Genomic DNA, 13,826 nt, shown 5'->3' on the forward strand with positions numbered 1-13,826 from the left:
TAAAGGCATAGATGGCATGCTTACAAGATTTGCAAATGACACAAAACTGGAAGTAACAGTTGACAGGCTGAATGATCTTGACAGGTTATGGTAGGCTGAATATAAGATGAAATTCAGTAGGGCTAAAGGTCAAGTTTTATATTTGTGTTAAAAAAAAACCAACTTCACTTGTATATAAGGATTAGGATAGCAGAGAGGGAAAAGATCAGGGGGTTTTTGTGAACTTGCAAGATCATTGTTAGTAGTATCATGTTAAATACAAAAAAAATTTGCAATTTTAGGCTTAAGAGGGACCCTATTCCAGAAATTAGGAGGTGTGATCACCCATCAATACTCTGACCTGGTAGAGCCACATCTGCAGTGTTGTGTTGAGGTCTGGATGCCTCGATTTAGAAATGACATTAGTAAACTAAAGAGCATTGAGAGGAGGGAAGCCAGGATGATAGAGAGCTTTGAGGCCATGTTGTATGAGGACAAGTTAAAGGAACTGGGAGGGCTTAGCTGGGAGAAGAGAAGATTCAAGGGGATAGGTCAATTGTTTTCAAGGATGTGAAGGGCCGTCGTGTGATGGAGAGATTAGATTTATTTTCTTTGGCAACAGAAGACAGGAGGACTCAGCAGTCAGTGGAAGCTGCAAGGATTTATATTTAGGTTTGATGTTAAGAAAACCTTCCTAATAAAGTGGAGTGGGCTGGCTCTAGAGTTCTTCTTCTTTTGAGGTCTTGAAACAGAGGCTGAATGACCTCTTACCTAGAATGTTATGGGAAGGATTCCTTTTGGGTAGATCTTAGATGAAGTGGCTTCTGCTAAGATTCTTGGATCTCTGATTAGAGGTCATTTACTCCAAACTCCTTATTTTGCAAATAAGGGAACTTGGAGATGTCTAGTGACCCATTTAAATTCACACAGATGGCAAAGCAAGAATTGGAACCAATTGAATCCAAATCTAGTATGTTTTACCATATTCTACCTCCTTTTTCCAAGGAAAGAGTCAATTGTAAATCAGAGATTCCTTTTCTATTCTAAAAGAAATCTGCTACCTCAATCTGTGTTGGAATCTACACTCATTCCATGAAACCTAGTATATTAGATGAAACTAAGTAAAAATGGAAAAGTTATTAGCAATTCCACTCCTACTGCCAATTAGTCAGAAGGTAAGTGAGTGTCAATTGTTAATTCAAGACTTTGCTAAGGATGGCAGAATGGCAAACTCCTAACAGATGGCATGCTACCTCATTAGCTTTGAATCCCTGGTGTCAAACTCAAATAAAAAGAATCCCTACAGATAGCAATATTGACTTAGAAAGCTACAAATTATCATTTTTAGTGTTCTGTTGTATTTTTATGTTTTGTTAAACATTTATGAATTATATTTTAACCTGGTTTTGCCTGAACCTGGAGTTTTGTGGACCAGGCTTGGGGGCAAATTTGACACCTCTGCTAAAAATCAACCTCATAGCATGCCTTTTACTTTTCCTTCTAGGAAAAGAAGAATGGGAATCAGAAAGCTGAAGCATTAGGAAGGAGCCCTGTTCTAGATAGAAGTCATACTAAGATTTAGAGTTGACTTAATGACAATTTGAGAAAGTAAACCTTTGTTAAATTGGAGAATATTAGCGTGTAGCTCAACAAATAGAATACTGGACCAGAAGTAAAGGGACTGGAGTTCTTTCCTATACTTTTCACTGACTATCTGTGTAACCCTATATAAATCCCTTAAAAGCTCTGGACCTCAGTTTCTTCATCTGTCAAATGGGGAGTTGGTGGCCTAGATGATTTCTTAATTCCCTTTCAGTTCTAAAATTTTATGACTATGATATGGAGTTTCTAGGTGGGCTTTGAAATAGCAGGTAGCCTTAAAAAATAAAAGCAGTATTAGAGTTCTTGCCATCAGGCAAAACATTGCTTCCCCCACCCCCCCACTTGTTGACTGTAACAAGTAACCAATCAAAGGCTTTCTCAGTTTTTGTGGAAGCATTCTATGTGATGATTCTGAAATATTTTAGTTGTGGGTATCTTTGATAGCTTTGCTTTAAAATTAAATATTGTGGTCATTAGCTAATTTAATTAGTTTAAATATATCTATGACATGAAAGAGGATGTAACTTTACTTAGACTTTTAGTTTCCGGGATCTGGAACTATTCTTCATTTAGAATGATTCCTGAAGGTATCGTTTGTACCCCTGAAGGCATGTTGTTTAAATCTACCATTCACAAAAAGGAAATGGTAGTGTTTGTTCCTAATTATAAAGTGAGTAGATGGGTTTTTTTAGTTGATTTTCCTGAGCAGTCATTTTTAATTTATGATCAATTGTTAAATTATTTTTTCTTTTCTTGAATATATACATAGATCCATGCTGTTGATAGATAAAATTTCAGTTATTTTAGATTTTGAATGCCAAAATTGGAAAAAAAATCGCATGAAATATATTAAAAACGAACTTATTTTAAAAGGAACTCTTTTTTCCCCCACTTTTTCCTTTCTAAATGTGCACTCATCTAAACATGACTGAATTATTCATAGTTTCAACAGCCATGTAGTGATATAGCAGTTAAAGCTGGCAAGTGAGTTCATTTGGGAAGTAAGATGAGAAAGGAAATGAGGCAGATAAATGAATCAGAGGGAGAAGTAAACATGGCAAAAAGGGAGGGAAGTGGTGGCAAGCCAACATGTCTTTTCACGTGGACAAAGGAATATTGGTTTTAAAAAATGTGTATATGGGTTTAATTTCAGAAAGCTGTATCAATAGATATTATATCTGTCTTATCTATTTGGTAGATGATTATATTCTCCAATGATTTAACATATGGTAAATAGATTTAAAAATTATATTGCATATATTATTAAACCTTTATTCTATCTAATTTCTTTGTTTCTCTGTTGCTGTTTCTCTATTAGTTGTGATAATTAATAGATTTTCTAGGTGTTTACTGAAGTACACTCACATACACACACATACACACATGCACACATACACATATGGCATTGTACTTGGTATTTTTATTTTAAAAGCAAAGCAAAATAAAACCTCTCAGAATTCCTTTCATTTAAATGGATCAATCACTATTATCTTTTGACCTCTATTAATATTTTTTCATTTTAGTTTTTTTATATATTGACAAAACTATTGGTTTTTACGAATACATAGTCTTTGATCATTACTTTCTATAAAATAGTATAGGAATTATATAGTTACTGAACTTATCTAACTGAGTGAAAGTAGATGCTTTTCTGTTCCCCCAAAGATTCAGGCCTTGACTTGAGTTCATGTTTATTAACAGTACATGATTTACAGGATTTCCATTTCCTTATTTCATTATGATGAATTATAACCCTGGTTTTCTAACTGTAGCTGAATCTGACTGATTATTTTAAAAGAAGTTAACATGAAGAATGGTGGGATTAATTCCAGGTTGGTAGGACCAGCCAGGATTTGGGCTCTGCTAACAGAGCTTTTGAAAATACAGGGTTTTCTCTATCTCATGATGATGGATCAAAGTAGGACTTTATTAGAGGTTAATTATGAGCATGTTATATGTTTGAAATAGTTGTAGATATATCAACCTGATAATTTAAATATGTATTTTTAAGTAGAAAATTTCCCGGATATCCCCCATGCCTGCCCTTAAAAAGGTCTTCACAAGTTACTCTGACTTAAACATCATTATATTTATGCTTATTTACTTAGGAAAAACTAGTTCTTCTGAAAATATATGTGTGTGAATTTTTAATTGAAAGGATAGACTAAACTATGGCTGCCTTGAAGCCTATACTTTCCCAGCAGTCACCTCAGAGTTTATACCAGAGGTCTGCAACCAATGGCAGTAAAGTCAAAGATGGTTTTCTTATCCCTGGCTTGAAAGAATTGATGCTACTTCCAATGCCCAGCACTTCAGAGTTGGGGGTTTAGACCTTGGTGTAGCCAGTTTTAAAAGGTTACTTACTCTTGATTTATAGCTCTTAACAAATGATACCTTAAGTACCTATGGACTCTACTATGGGTATTAATATTCTGTAAGGCAGGTAAGAGATTGAAACATTGGGATGTGGGAGAATGACCAAGAGTCAAGAATCTGTGAGCTGACATCAGTGGGAACCAGAGCTAGCAGGGTGGCCCTCTCATGGATTTAGGGGTGAGAGTATATGTCCTAACCCTAGCCCCTCTCTGGTACTGGGTTTAAATGCCTCCTCCATTCTCCCATTCTGATTTCTCCCCTTCCCTCCATAACAACAACAACAAAAACCGCCTTGTTTTACTACTCTGTGGTGAATGAATGCCATTCTTTGGTACCGAGCTGGGACATGATATAGTGGCGTCCTCCTCAGGGACTGGCTTTGGATGTCTACTCTTCCAGTTCCCAAACCTCTTGACTTGAGTCACTGAATCAACATTCAAGCCTGGAACCCAAATCCTCTGCCCTGCTTCACCAGTATATAACAAAAGCACCAATGCCTCATCTCTACCATGGAATCCCTAGACCTCAGGCCTCTCCACAACAGGACCAGAGCCTTTGTCACCAGACTTTGCACAAGCTGGACCCCACCCAGGACCAGAGCCTTAGATAAAAGACTTCTTGCCACCAGGACCTCTTCTAGGATTAGGGTCTCTGACACTAGACCCAACCAGGAGCCCTGGATATGCTATATTTGCAGAAAATCATCTGATTAAGTATCATCTCCTGCCACCTTGGGATGGGGCACATGAACTGGTACTGAATGTGAGTTCAGTCAGGTCCCTGGGAACCCAAACACCAGGTATTTGTAAACTCAAATGCCCAACTTTATTTCACTTCTTCCCTGATGCTTAAGAGAAACTTAATTGCCATTGTTCTTTGTTATTTCAGGGCCTTTGAGGATAGGAGAGCTAGTCAAATGTTATTATTCAGTCCAATGACTAACAAACCCTACTTCTTCCCATAATTGAGTCTGACTATGAATAGATTAAAAATCCCATCTCTTCCCATTCCATTATCTCCTTCAGCAACAATGCTACCCTCTCTCAATTTATTGGCCTGCTGTACTTGGTGACTTCAGTTTAAATGTTGATGTCCCCTTGAACACCCTCACCTCCCAGTAAACAACATCTTCAATTATCTTGACTTATACCTTTGCTTCACCTTGCCTGCACATAGGGATGTTTGACTTCTGTGATGTTTGTCTCTGAAATCCCTTTGCAGATCAAGACCTTTTGTCCTTCCTTTTTTGATCTACCTCTTTCCTGTTCACTGTTATTTAAAGCCCTTTACAATTTGGTTCAAGTTTGTTATTCCAAGCTTATTTCACATCATTTCTCCTTGTTACAATCTATTAGCGTGTTATATGTTTGAAAGAGTTGTACATGTTCCCTCCCTCTACATTCTCTCCTTCCCTGAAAATATGTTATATAAATGTTGGTCCCCATTAGAATGTAAACTCCTTGGGGTGTGGATTTTTTGCTTTATCTTTGCTTTTCTACCTTTAGCATCTTGCCCTATGCCTGGCCTCTTGAATTGGAGTAAATAGCCCACATACGACACAGTAGAGCTCATCAAAGCAGTTTGCTTTCATTAATATGATTTATTTTTGTAAATTGCTGTATTTTCCAGGCACTGAGGGAAAAATGGATTTCTCTTTCCCCAGCTATGGTAGGAGAAACTACACTATTGCTTACTTGAAATTTAAAAAGATTATCCCATAAATCTCCTAGTGTACAAACCTAAAATTATGATTTACTAGTATGCATATGTATGTATATATTTTTTTTCTTCTTAGAAATAAAGCCTAATATCATAATATCAGTTTAACTTGGAATTTTGATGGTAATAAATGACTACATTTTTATTCAGGGAAATCCTCAAAATTCTTGGGTGAAGCCAGTTGATGATTTAAGAACGTGTCAAGGTAGAAAGTCACATGATACTTCAAATGACCCAGAACAGGTTAAATCAACTGCCTATGATCTGGAAAAATGGCACCAAGAACTTGTGAGTAATCAAATATTTTTGATTTTCATGTCTCATTTTTGGAATTTCTTTTTTTATTCACTAAGTATTCTAAAAGTGTAGTACTTTATGTTTGATCAGATATGTAGAATTGTTTTCATTTCCTGCCATAATTTATTGCTTATTTTCACAAGATTAGTAGTCATAAATACTGTAAGAGATCAGGGAAAGGTTTTGTCTCTTCTAATTTTAAGATATGACAAAAATGGAAGAAGCAGGCTGTTTTATTCATTGGTTGCAGTGCCAACAAAAATTGAATATTCTTTTCAAAAAACTGAGCAATGATTTTTATTTAATAGAATTTTTATTAAAGCAGATGTACATTTTGATTTTAATAAGTAAATACTAATTACAGTGAAACAAAAATTTTACATATAATATCAGTTAATAAATACAGTAAGAAATCTTAAAATTAGATTATGAGTTGGAAGGGATGTTCATACTATCTAGTCCAACCTGAATCTGACCAAGAATCTCTTGTGTAACATCCCTGACAAATGATTATCTGTCCTCTGCTTCAAGACCTTCAGTGAGGGAGAATTTACTACCTCTTTAGGCAATAAATTCCACTTTTGGACAGCTTAAATTGTTATCCAGCTTTTAATTTATTTTAAGGCAGAATCTAATCCTCTGCAACATCTACCTATCTACTAGCTCTGCCCTCTGGGGCCAGCCCAGCAAGTTTTATTCTTCTTTCATGTGAAAGCCCTTCAGACATTTAAAAGATTGCTCATATACCTCCTTGAAGTCCTCTTCTGTAGCCTGAACGTCCCTAGTTCCTTTAACTGGCCCTTGTATAACATACTTTCTAGTATTCCTATTATTTTTGTACCTAAAATGTAGTACCTCAGTATACGTGGCATGAGTCTTTTATATAGTGAAACTCTTACTTTTCTTGTTGTGCTCACAGTTCTTCAATAGACATAGTCTAGGGATAACCTTATCTTTTTTTGGGGGGGGTATACCACCATGCAGTTGACTAATATGAAACTTGTAAGCCTCTAAAACCCATGTATCCTTTATATGGGCTTTATTATCTAGCCAAGTATTTTTGCATTTGTCATTCACCTCTGGTTTGGTATTTATTGAAGATATTGTTCACTTGTGAAATTTATTTGTTTAATCTGTTTGGACCTTTATAATTACTAAATTTCACATGATTCCACTTATCATTCTAGACTATTGAGATCTTTTTGAATCATGTGTCTCTCATCCATCATTATTTTTCTCTCCTAGATTCACCCCATCTGCAGATCTGAATAGTATGTTTTCAATTCCTTTATCTACACTATTGATAAAAATATTGAACAGACTAGGGCCAAGAATGGTTCCCTAAGGCACCTCACTAGATACCTCAGTCAGCATTACCACTCTTTAGTGTCTGTCATATCCAGTTCTATATCCTCCTAAATATAATATTATGATATAATACTAACCTATATCTCTCCATCATATTCACAAGTGTAGTATAATATACTTGTTAAATGTTTCCATGTTCACAAACATGGAAGTGAAACTTATTTATGAGTTATGGGAACATCAAGTATGTGACCTGGTTAAGATGTTAGAGAGCATTTCAGTATAGATATACTATAGATACAGAATGCCATGATGTATTTTTTTAGTTAACCTGCCAAAAAAAGAAATGATGTTATTTTACATGACCTGTCCTTTACAAACCTTTACTGGCTATTAAGTCAAATCAACAAGCATTAAGTGCCTACTGTGCACTAGGCACTGCACTAAGTACTAGAGATGCAAAAAAGGGGGAAAAAACCAGTGTCTACCCTCAAAGAGCTCACAGTGTAATAGGGTAGACAACATGCAATATCTATGTACAAACCACACACACACACACACACACACACACACACACACAGAGAATAAATTGGAGATAATACAAAGAGGAAAATTACTAGCACTGAGGGAATGAGGAATAGATTCCTGTATATGGTATTTTATATGTAGAATATGGTATTTTAAATGTAGAATATGGTATTTTAAATGTAGAATATGGTATTTTAACTAGTACTTGAAGGAAGCCAAGAAATATAGGAGGTAGAGAGGAGGAGGGAGAAAATTCCAGGCATGGGAGATAGCTAGTGAAAATGCCTGGAACTGGGAGATGGCAGTGTCTTGCACTAGGAATAGAAAGGAGGACAGTGTCAATGGATTGCAGAATATGTTAGGGGAGAGGGCTAAGTTAAAGTGTAAAAAGATTGGAAAGGTAGGAGGGAGCCAGGTCTGGAAGGTCTTTGAATGCCAGACAGAGAATTTTATATGTGATCCTGGAGGTAATAATAATAGAGTTAATTGAATGGGAGTGTGGGAGGTGGAAAGGAAAATGACACAGCCGGCCCTGCATTTCAGGAAGATCACTTTAACAGCTATGTTGAAGATGGACCAGAGTGAGGAGAGTCTTGAGGCATGGAGACCAACAACAAAGCTATTGCACTAATCCAGGTATGAGAGCCTGCTGCAGCATAGTGTCAATGTCAGAGGATAGAAAGGGGCATATATGAGAAATTTTGAAGTTTAAATCAATAGGCTTTGGCAAGGGATTGGATACGGGGAGTGAGAGAGAGTGAGGGTGACACCTAGATTGTGAGCCTAGGGGACTAAGAGGATGTGATGTCCTCAGCAGTAATAGCAAAGAGAGGAAGAAGAGAAGGTATGGGGGGAAAGGTAATGAGTTTGGGACGTGCTGATTTTAAAATGCCTACGGGATAATCAGTTTGGGATGTCTGGAGGTCAGTAGAGGGTTGGCTGTGGATAAATAGATTTGAGAGTCATCTGCAGAGATAACTGAATATCTAAGAGCTGATGAGATCACTAAGTGAAATAGTATAGAGGGAAAAGAGAAGAGGGCCCAGGACAGAACCTTGGAGGAGAAACCCACTTTTAGCAAGTGTGGCACCATGGAGATCCAACAAAGGAGACTGGGAAGGAATAGTCAGGCAAGTAAGAGAAGAACCAGGATAAGACAGTGTCATAAAAGCTTAGAGAGAAGGAGAGTAACAAGTAGCAGAGAATGATCAATAGTGTCAAAAGCTGCTGAGAGGTCAAATAGGATAAGGATTAAGGAAAGACCATTATTAGATTAGCAAATACAAGATCATTAGTAACTTTAGAGAGAGAAGTTTCAGTTGAATGATAAAATCAGAAGCTAGACTATAGAGGTTTAAGAAGAAACTGAATGAACAGGAAGTGGAGTGACTAATTATAGATAGGCTTCTCAAGGAGCTATCTACAGAAGGCAAGAGAAATATAGGATGATAGCCAATAGGGACAGGTGGAACAAGTGAAGGTTTTTTGAGAATGAGGGAGACCTCCGCATGTTTGTAGGCTGTAGGGAAGTAGGCAGCAGACAGGAAGGCATTGAAGATGTGGAAAAATGGGGATGATAAGAGGTGGCAATCTTCTTGAGAAAATAGTATGGGATGGGATAACTTATACATGTAGAGGGGTTTTCTTGGAAAGGAGGAAGGCCACCTCTTCATTTCTTCAAAGAAGATAAATGGTAGAAGACATCTGAGTGCTAAGGCTTGGCAGGGCAGGACTTGAGGAGAGGAGGGCACTCTTGGCAAATGGCCTCACTTTTTCATTGAAATATGAGGCAAGGTTCTAAACTGAAATAGTAGGGGGAAGGGAAGCCATGAGAGGTTAATGAGGATAAATGAAAAGATTTGGAAAAATTGTTGTATTGAGTAGAATAGTAAATCAATTAGGGAGGTATAAAAGGATTGCCTTGTCATGGTGAGGATCCAGTTGAGTTTATGTAGCATAAATTGGTAGTGGCCCCAGTCAACATAGTTTTGTGATGTTCTCTGGCTTCATTCAGCAGTAGCACATGAGTAGGAGAGGACAGCAGATGATGGGAACAATCCAAGGCTGAGACTTGGAAGGGCCAGATCTTCAGTAGGATAAGGAGGTAAGGGACTCAAGATAAGAGGACATTGTAGGGCTGAACTGGTTCAAAAAGGGGTCATGATAGGGAAAGGAGAAGAGTGTAGCTAGAGGAGGGATGGTAGCCAGGAAAAAATTGGTAGTTGAAGGATCGGAAAGTCATAGTATGGATGAAGAACAGGGTTTGGGGTTGCAAGGTAGAATGAAAGGTGGAATATCACATATTGTGATCAGATAAGGGAATTTCAGAGTTTACAAATGCAGAAGTGAAATTTATTTATGATTTATGGGAACATCAAGTGTATGACCTGGTTAGGAGATCATTTCAATTATGTATGTTGAAGTATGAAGGCAGCAATTGGAGAGGAAAGAGTCTGTGAGTCAGTCATTGAAATTATTGAGGAAAGAAGAATGTCCTAGAGGTCAATAGATAGCAGCTACTAGAATCTTGATTGGGAGATAAGTATTTTTATTTATCATTATATATGATATATATGTGATATATATATATACACACACACACACACACACACACACACACACACACACATGCATGTAAATTTAATGCACCTTTAAAAGGAGGAGAGGTTACTCAGTGATGGTTGTAGAAAAAGAGCCTGCAAGTGACAGTGGAACCATGAGCATTCCAACTCTCCCACCTGGTCCAGCGATGTAGGGGTTATGAGTGAAAGAGAAGCCAATGCTGAAAAGGATACTGAGGAGGGAGCCAGGCCTCGGGGAGGGCCAAAAGATGGAAGGAATCAGAAAAGGAAATACTTAAGGTGAAAATAAATTTAACTATGGAACAGACATTTCTGTGAGAGAATTACTAAGATAATGTGATAGAGGTATTGTTAATCATCATGGAATGAGTTCAGGTAGGTTTTCAACAACTAGGGGTCTGGCCTCAGCATGGAGTACTCTCAGGTCATGAGGCAGCAGTGAGCGTGTGGCTGAGAGTGCAGGTAGGTACCCACGTGGAGACAAACCCAGGCATGTCAAACATTGAGGCTGCGTGATGGAATACTGTTTCATGCCTTTCGGGGAGGTATTCAGGCCCTGCCAGGACAGGGCAGAGGAAGCCTGGTGGAATTAGGTGATCTCTGCTTTCATTTTCAAAGCTCACAAATCATTTATGAGCCCATTATCAGAACTCACAAACCATTTAGTCTTAGAATTTTACACGAATGGGAATCGAGTGTACTGACCTGCAGCTTTCATATTTCATCCTATTTTCTTCAAAAATTAGGACATTTGTCTTTCCATAGTCATGTGGTTCTATTTCCTAAGATTTTTCAAAGCTGTCTGAGAGCAGCTCTGCAATTATACCCACAAGTTTTTTTCCCCAAATCTTAGAAAGTCAGTCATTCAGACTTAAGAATGTGCAGTCATTTGGGGCAGATATCGCTGTCTAACCTTTTCCACCATTATCTCAGGTTTCCATTCCCTGTTATCTACTCTTATCTATCCTCAGTTCAAAACTGTTTTTATTTAGAAGAAGCACAATAACAATTTACATTTCCATAGTAACTTGGCCAGGGTCATATAGCTAGAACTAGTAAGAGGTAAGAATTGAAGCTAGGTTACCTGACCAAAAGTACGTTGTGCTTTCAGCTCTACTATGCAGCTAAAAGGTATTCACTTTCCCCTCCACAGTACTGTATGTTTTTATCATTACATCTAATTCAGTCAGTGGTTCTATTCCTTTTTGAAATTTTATCTTTCCCCGAACCTATCTTTTAAAAAACCTCTCCTCTGTTGTCCTCAGTATCATTCATTCATCATTTGCCTCTTACAATTCTGGGCTTTTGTGATTTGTTTCTCAAACTATTGTCCATGAGCCTTGCAGTATGGTCTTTATAACAGTTCCATCCTTCTTCTCCCTTTGCTGATACTTATCCAAATGGTTTCCACAATATTTTGCCCTTTGAGTTCCTATCCTTACATTAATATATCTTTTTATCATACGATGTTTTGAATATTGTATATCTTCCAGAGACATGTTCCTGTCCTGTGTCCCATCTCGCCCAATTTCAGTCCTACCCAGGTTCACAACCTTGATGTTATGCTTAACTTTTCTCCACTAACCACATCTTCCCAATCAATTGCCAAGTCTTGTTTCTACCTCTACAGCATCTCTCTCCTTTGTCCCTGAATTTCTACTCGTGTGAAGGCCACTTTTTCTTCAGGCTCTTATCACCATTCGCCTGGCTATCTGCAGTAGACTCTTCATTGATCTCCCTGCCTCAAGTATCTATCTCCTTTCTCCAGTTCATTCACACAGTTACTAAAGTGATTTTCCTAAGTACCTGCTGGGTGTCATTTCTCTTCTCAAAAAACTCCAGTGACTGCCTGTTTTCTTGGGAATCAAATGTAAATTCCTTTGTTTGACATCTAATGCCTTTTCACAACCTTTGTCCCAAATTGCATTTTCTCTGGATTCAATTGGAGAGAGGTAGGAGAAAGGTTAAATTTACTTCTCGACACAAGAACATAATATGAAACCAGTTATATTTGGTTGATGACTTCCAGATAATTCCTTATCCTTATTTTCTTTTTTTCCCCTTGTATTCTTTTTTTAAAGTAATGCATTTTTAGTTTTCAACATTCAGTTCCATAACATTTTGAGTTTTAAATTTTCTCCCCCTCCTTCTCTTCCCCCTCCCCGAGATGGCATGTAATCTGATATAGGCTCTACTTATACATTCATATTAACCGTATTTTTACATTAGTCATGATGTATAGGAGAATTAGAACTAATGGAAGGAACGACAAGAAAGAAGAACTATAAAATGAAACAACAAAGGAAAAGGAGAGCAGTTAGCATGCTTCCATCTGCATTCAGACTCCAGTTCTTTTTCTGGATGTGGATAACGTTTTTCATCATGAGTCTTTTGGAGTTGAATTGGATCCTTGCATTGCTAAGAAGAGTGAAGTCTATCAAAGTCAGTCAAAGCACAACGTAGTTGTTACTATGTGCACTGTTCTCCTGGTTCTGCTCATTTCACTTGGCATTAGTTCATATAAGTCTTTCTAGATTTTTCTGAAGTTCGCCTGTTCATTTCTTATAGCACAATAGTTTTCTATTACATTCATATACCACAACTTGTTTATATTCCCAAGCTGATGGGCATCCCCTCAATTTCTAGTTCTTTGCCACCACAAAAAACTGCCATAAATATTTTTGTACATGTGGGCCCTTTTCCCATTTGTATGATCTCTTTGGGATACAGACCTAGAAGTGGTATTCCTCAAACACCAAAAGGGTATGCACAATTTTATAGCCCTTTGGGCATAGTTCCAAATTGTTTTTGAGAGTGGCTGGATCAGTTCACAACTTTACCAACAATGCATAGCGTTCCAATTTTCCACATCTTCTCCAACATTTATCATTGTCCTGTTTTGTCATATTAGCCAGTCCCATAGGTGCGATGTCCTTATGCTTATTTTCACTAACCTCTAAATAAAATTTCCTGTTCCCTTCAATTATAAAGAAGGAATCATAGGTTTCACCAGACTGCACCCAGATTCCATGACACAAAAATGGTTAACTCCCACAGTCTGGGTAGTCCAGGCATATCTCAATAGATGTCTTTATTAATACTTTCTTCATTAAGCGTAATCATTTGTTTGAACTAAAACCTCCTATTTTTATTGGGTTTATTAGTGTTCTCAAGCAAAAAGATAATTATTTAAATTGTACTGTTACCCTTAATCTCATGTACAGACATTTTTACCTAATTACAAACAGCCAAAGTCTCAGTTAAGCTAAGGTTGATTGTCCTTAAATAAGACAAATATTCTAATTATTCTTCCCATTTATGGGGCTTCTCAGACTTATAATAGATACGATTGTTGTTCAACATTTAAATCACACTTGATTTGCAAGGCACTTTATTTCTATCATTTGATATGATCTTTACTACAACCTTGTCTAG

At 37.3% G+C, this 13,826-nt stretch overlaps 1 protein-coding gene across 4 annotated transcripts in view; it reads left to right on the forward strand.

Annotated features, from left to right (window-relative positions):
* Nucleotides 1-13,826, forward strand: part of LOC114050142 (serologically defined colon cancer antigen 8 homolog) — a 268,476-nt gene that overhangs the window by 32,905 nt on the left and 221,745 nt on the right. For all 4 annotated transcript variants that reach the window (XM_027871737.1, XM_027871736.1, XM_027871735.1 and 1 more), the window contains one exon: nucleotides 5,827-5,964. In XM_027871737.1, the coding sequence (XP_027727538.1) occupies nucleotides 5,827-5,964 (138 nt within the window). The remainder of the gene's footprint in view (nucleotides 1-5,826; nucleotides 5,965-13,826) is intronic.

Source organism: Vombatus ursinus, unplaced genomic scaffold (assembly GCF_900497805.2).
Source record: "Vombatus ursinus unplaced genomic scaffold, bare-nosed wombat genome assembly UNPS02014798.1, whole genome shotgun sequence".
NCBI classification, from domain to species: domain Eukaryota; kingdom Metazoa; phylum Chordata; class Mammalia; order Diprotodontia; family Vombatidae; genus Vombatus; species Vombatus ursinus.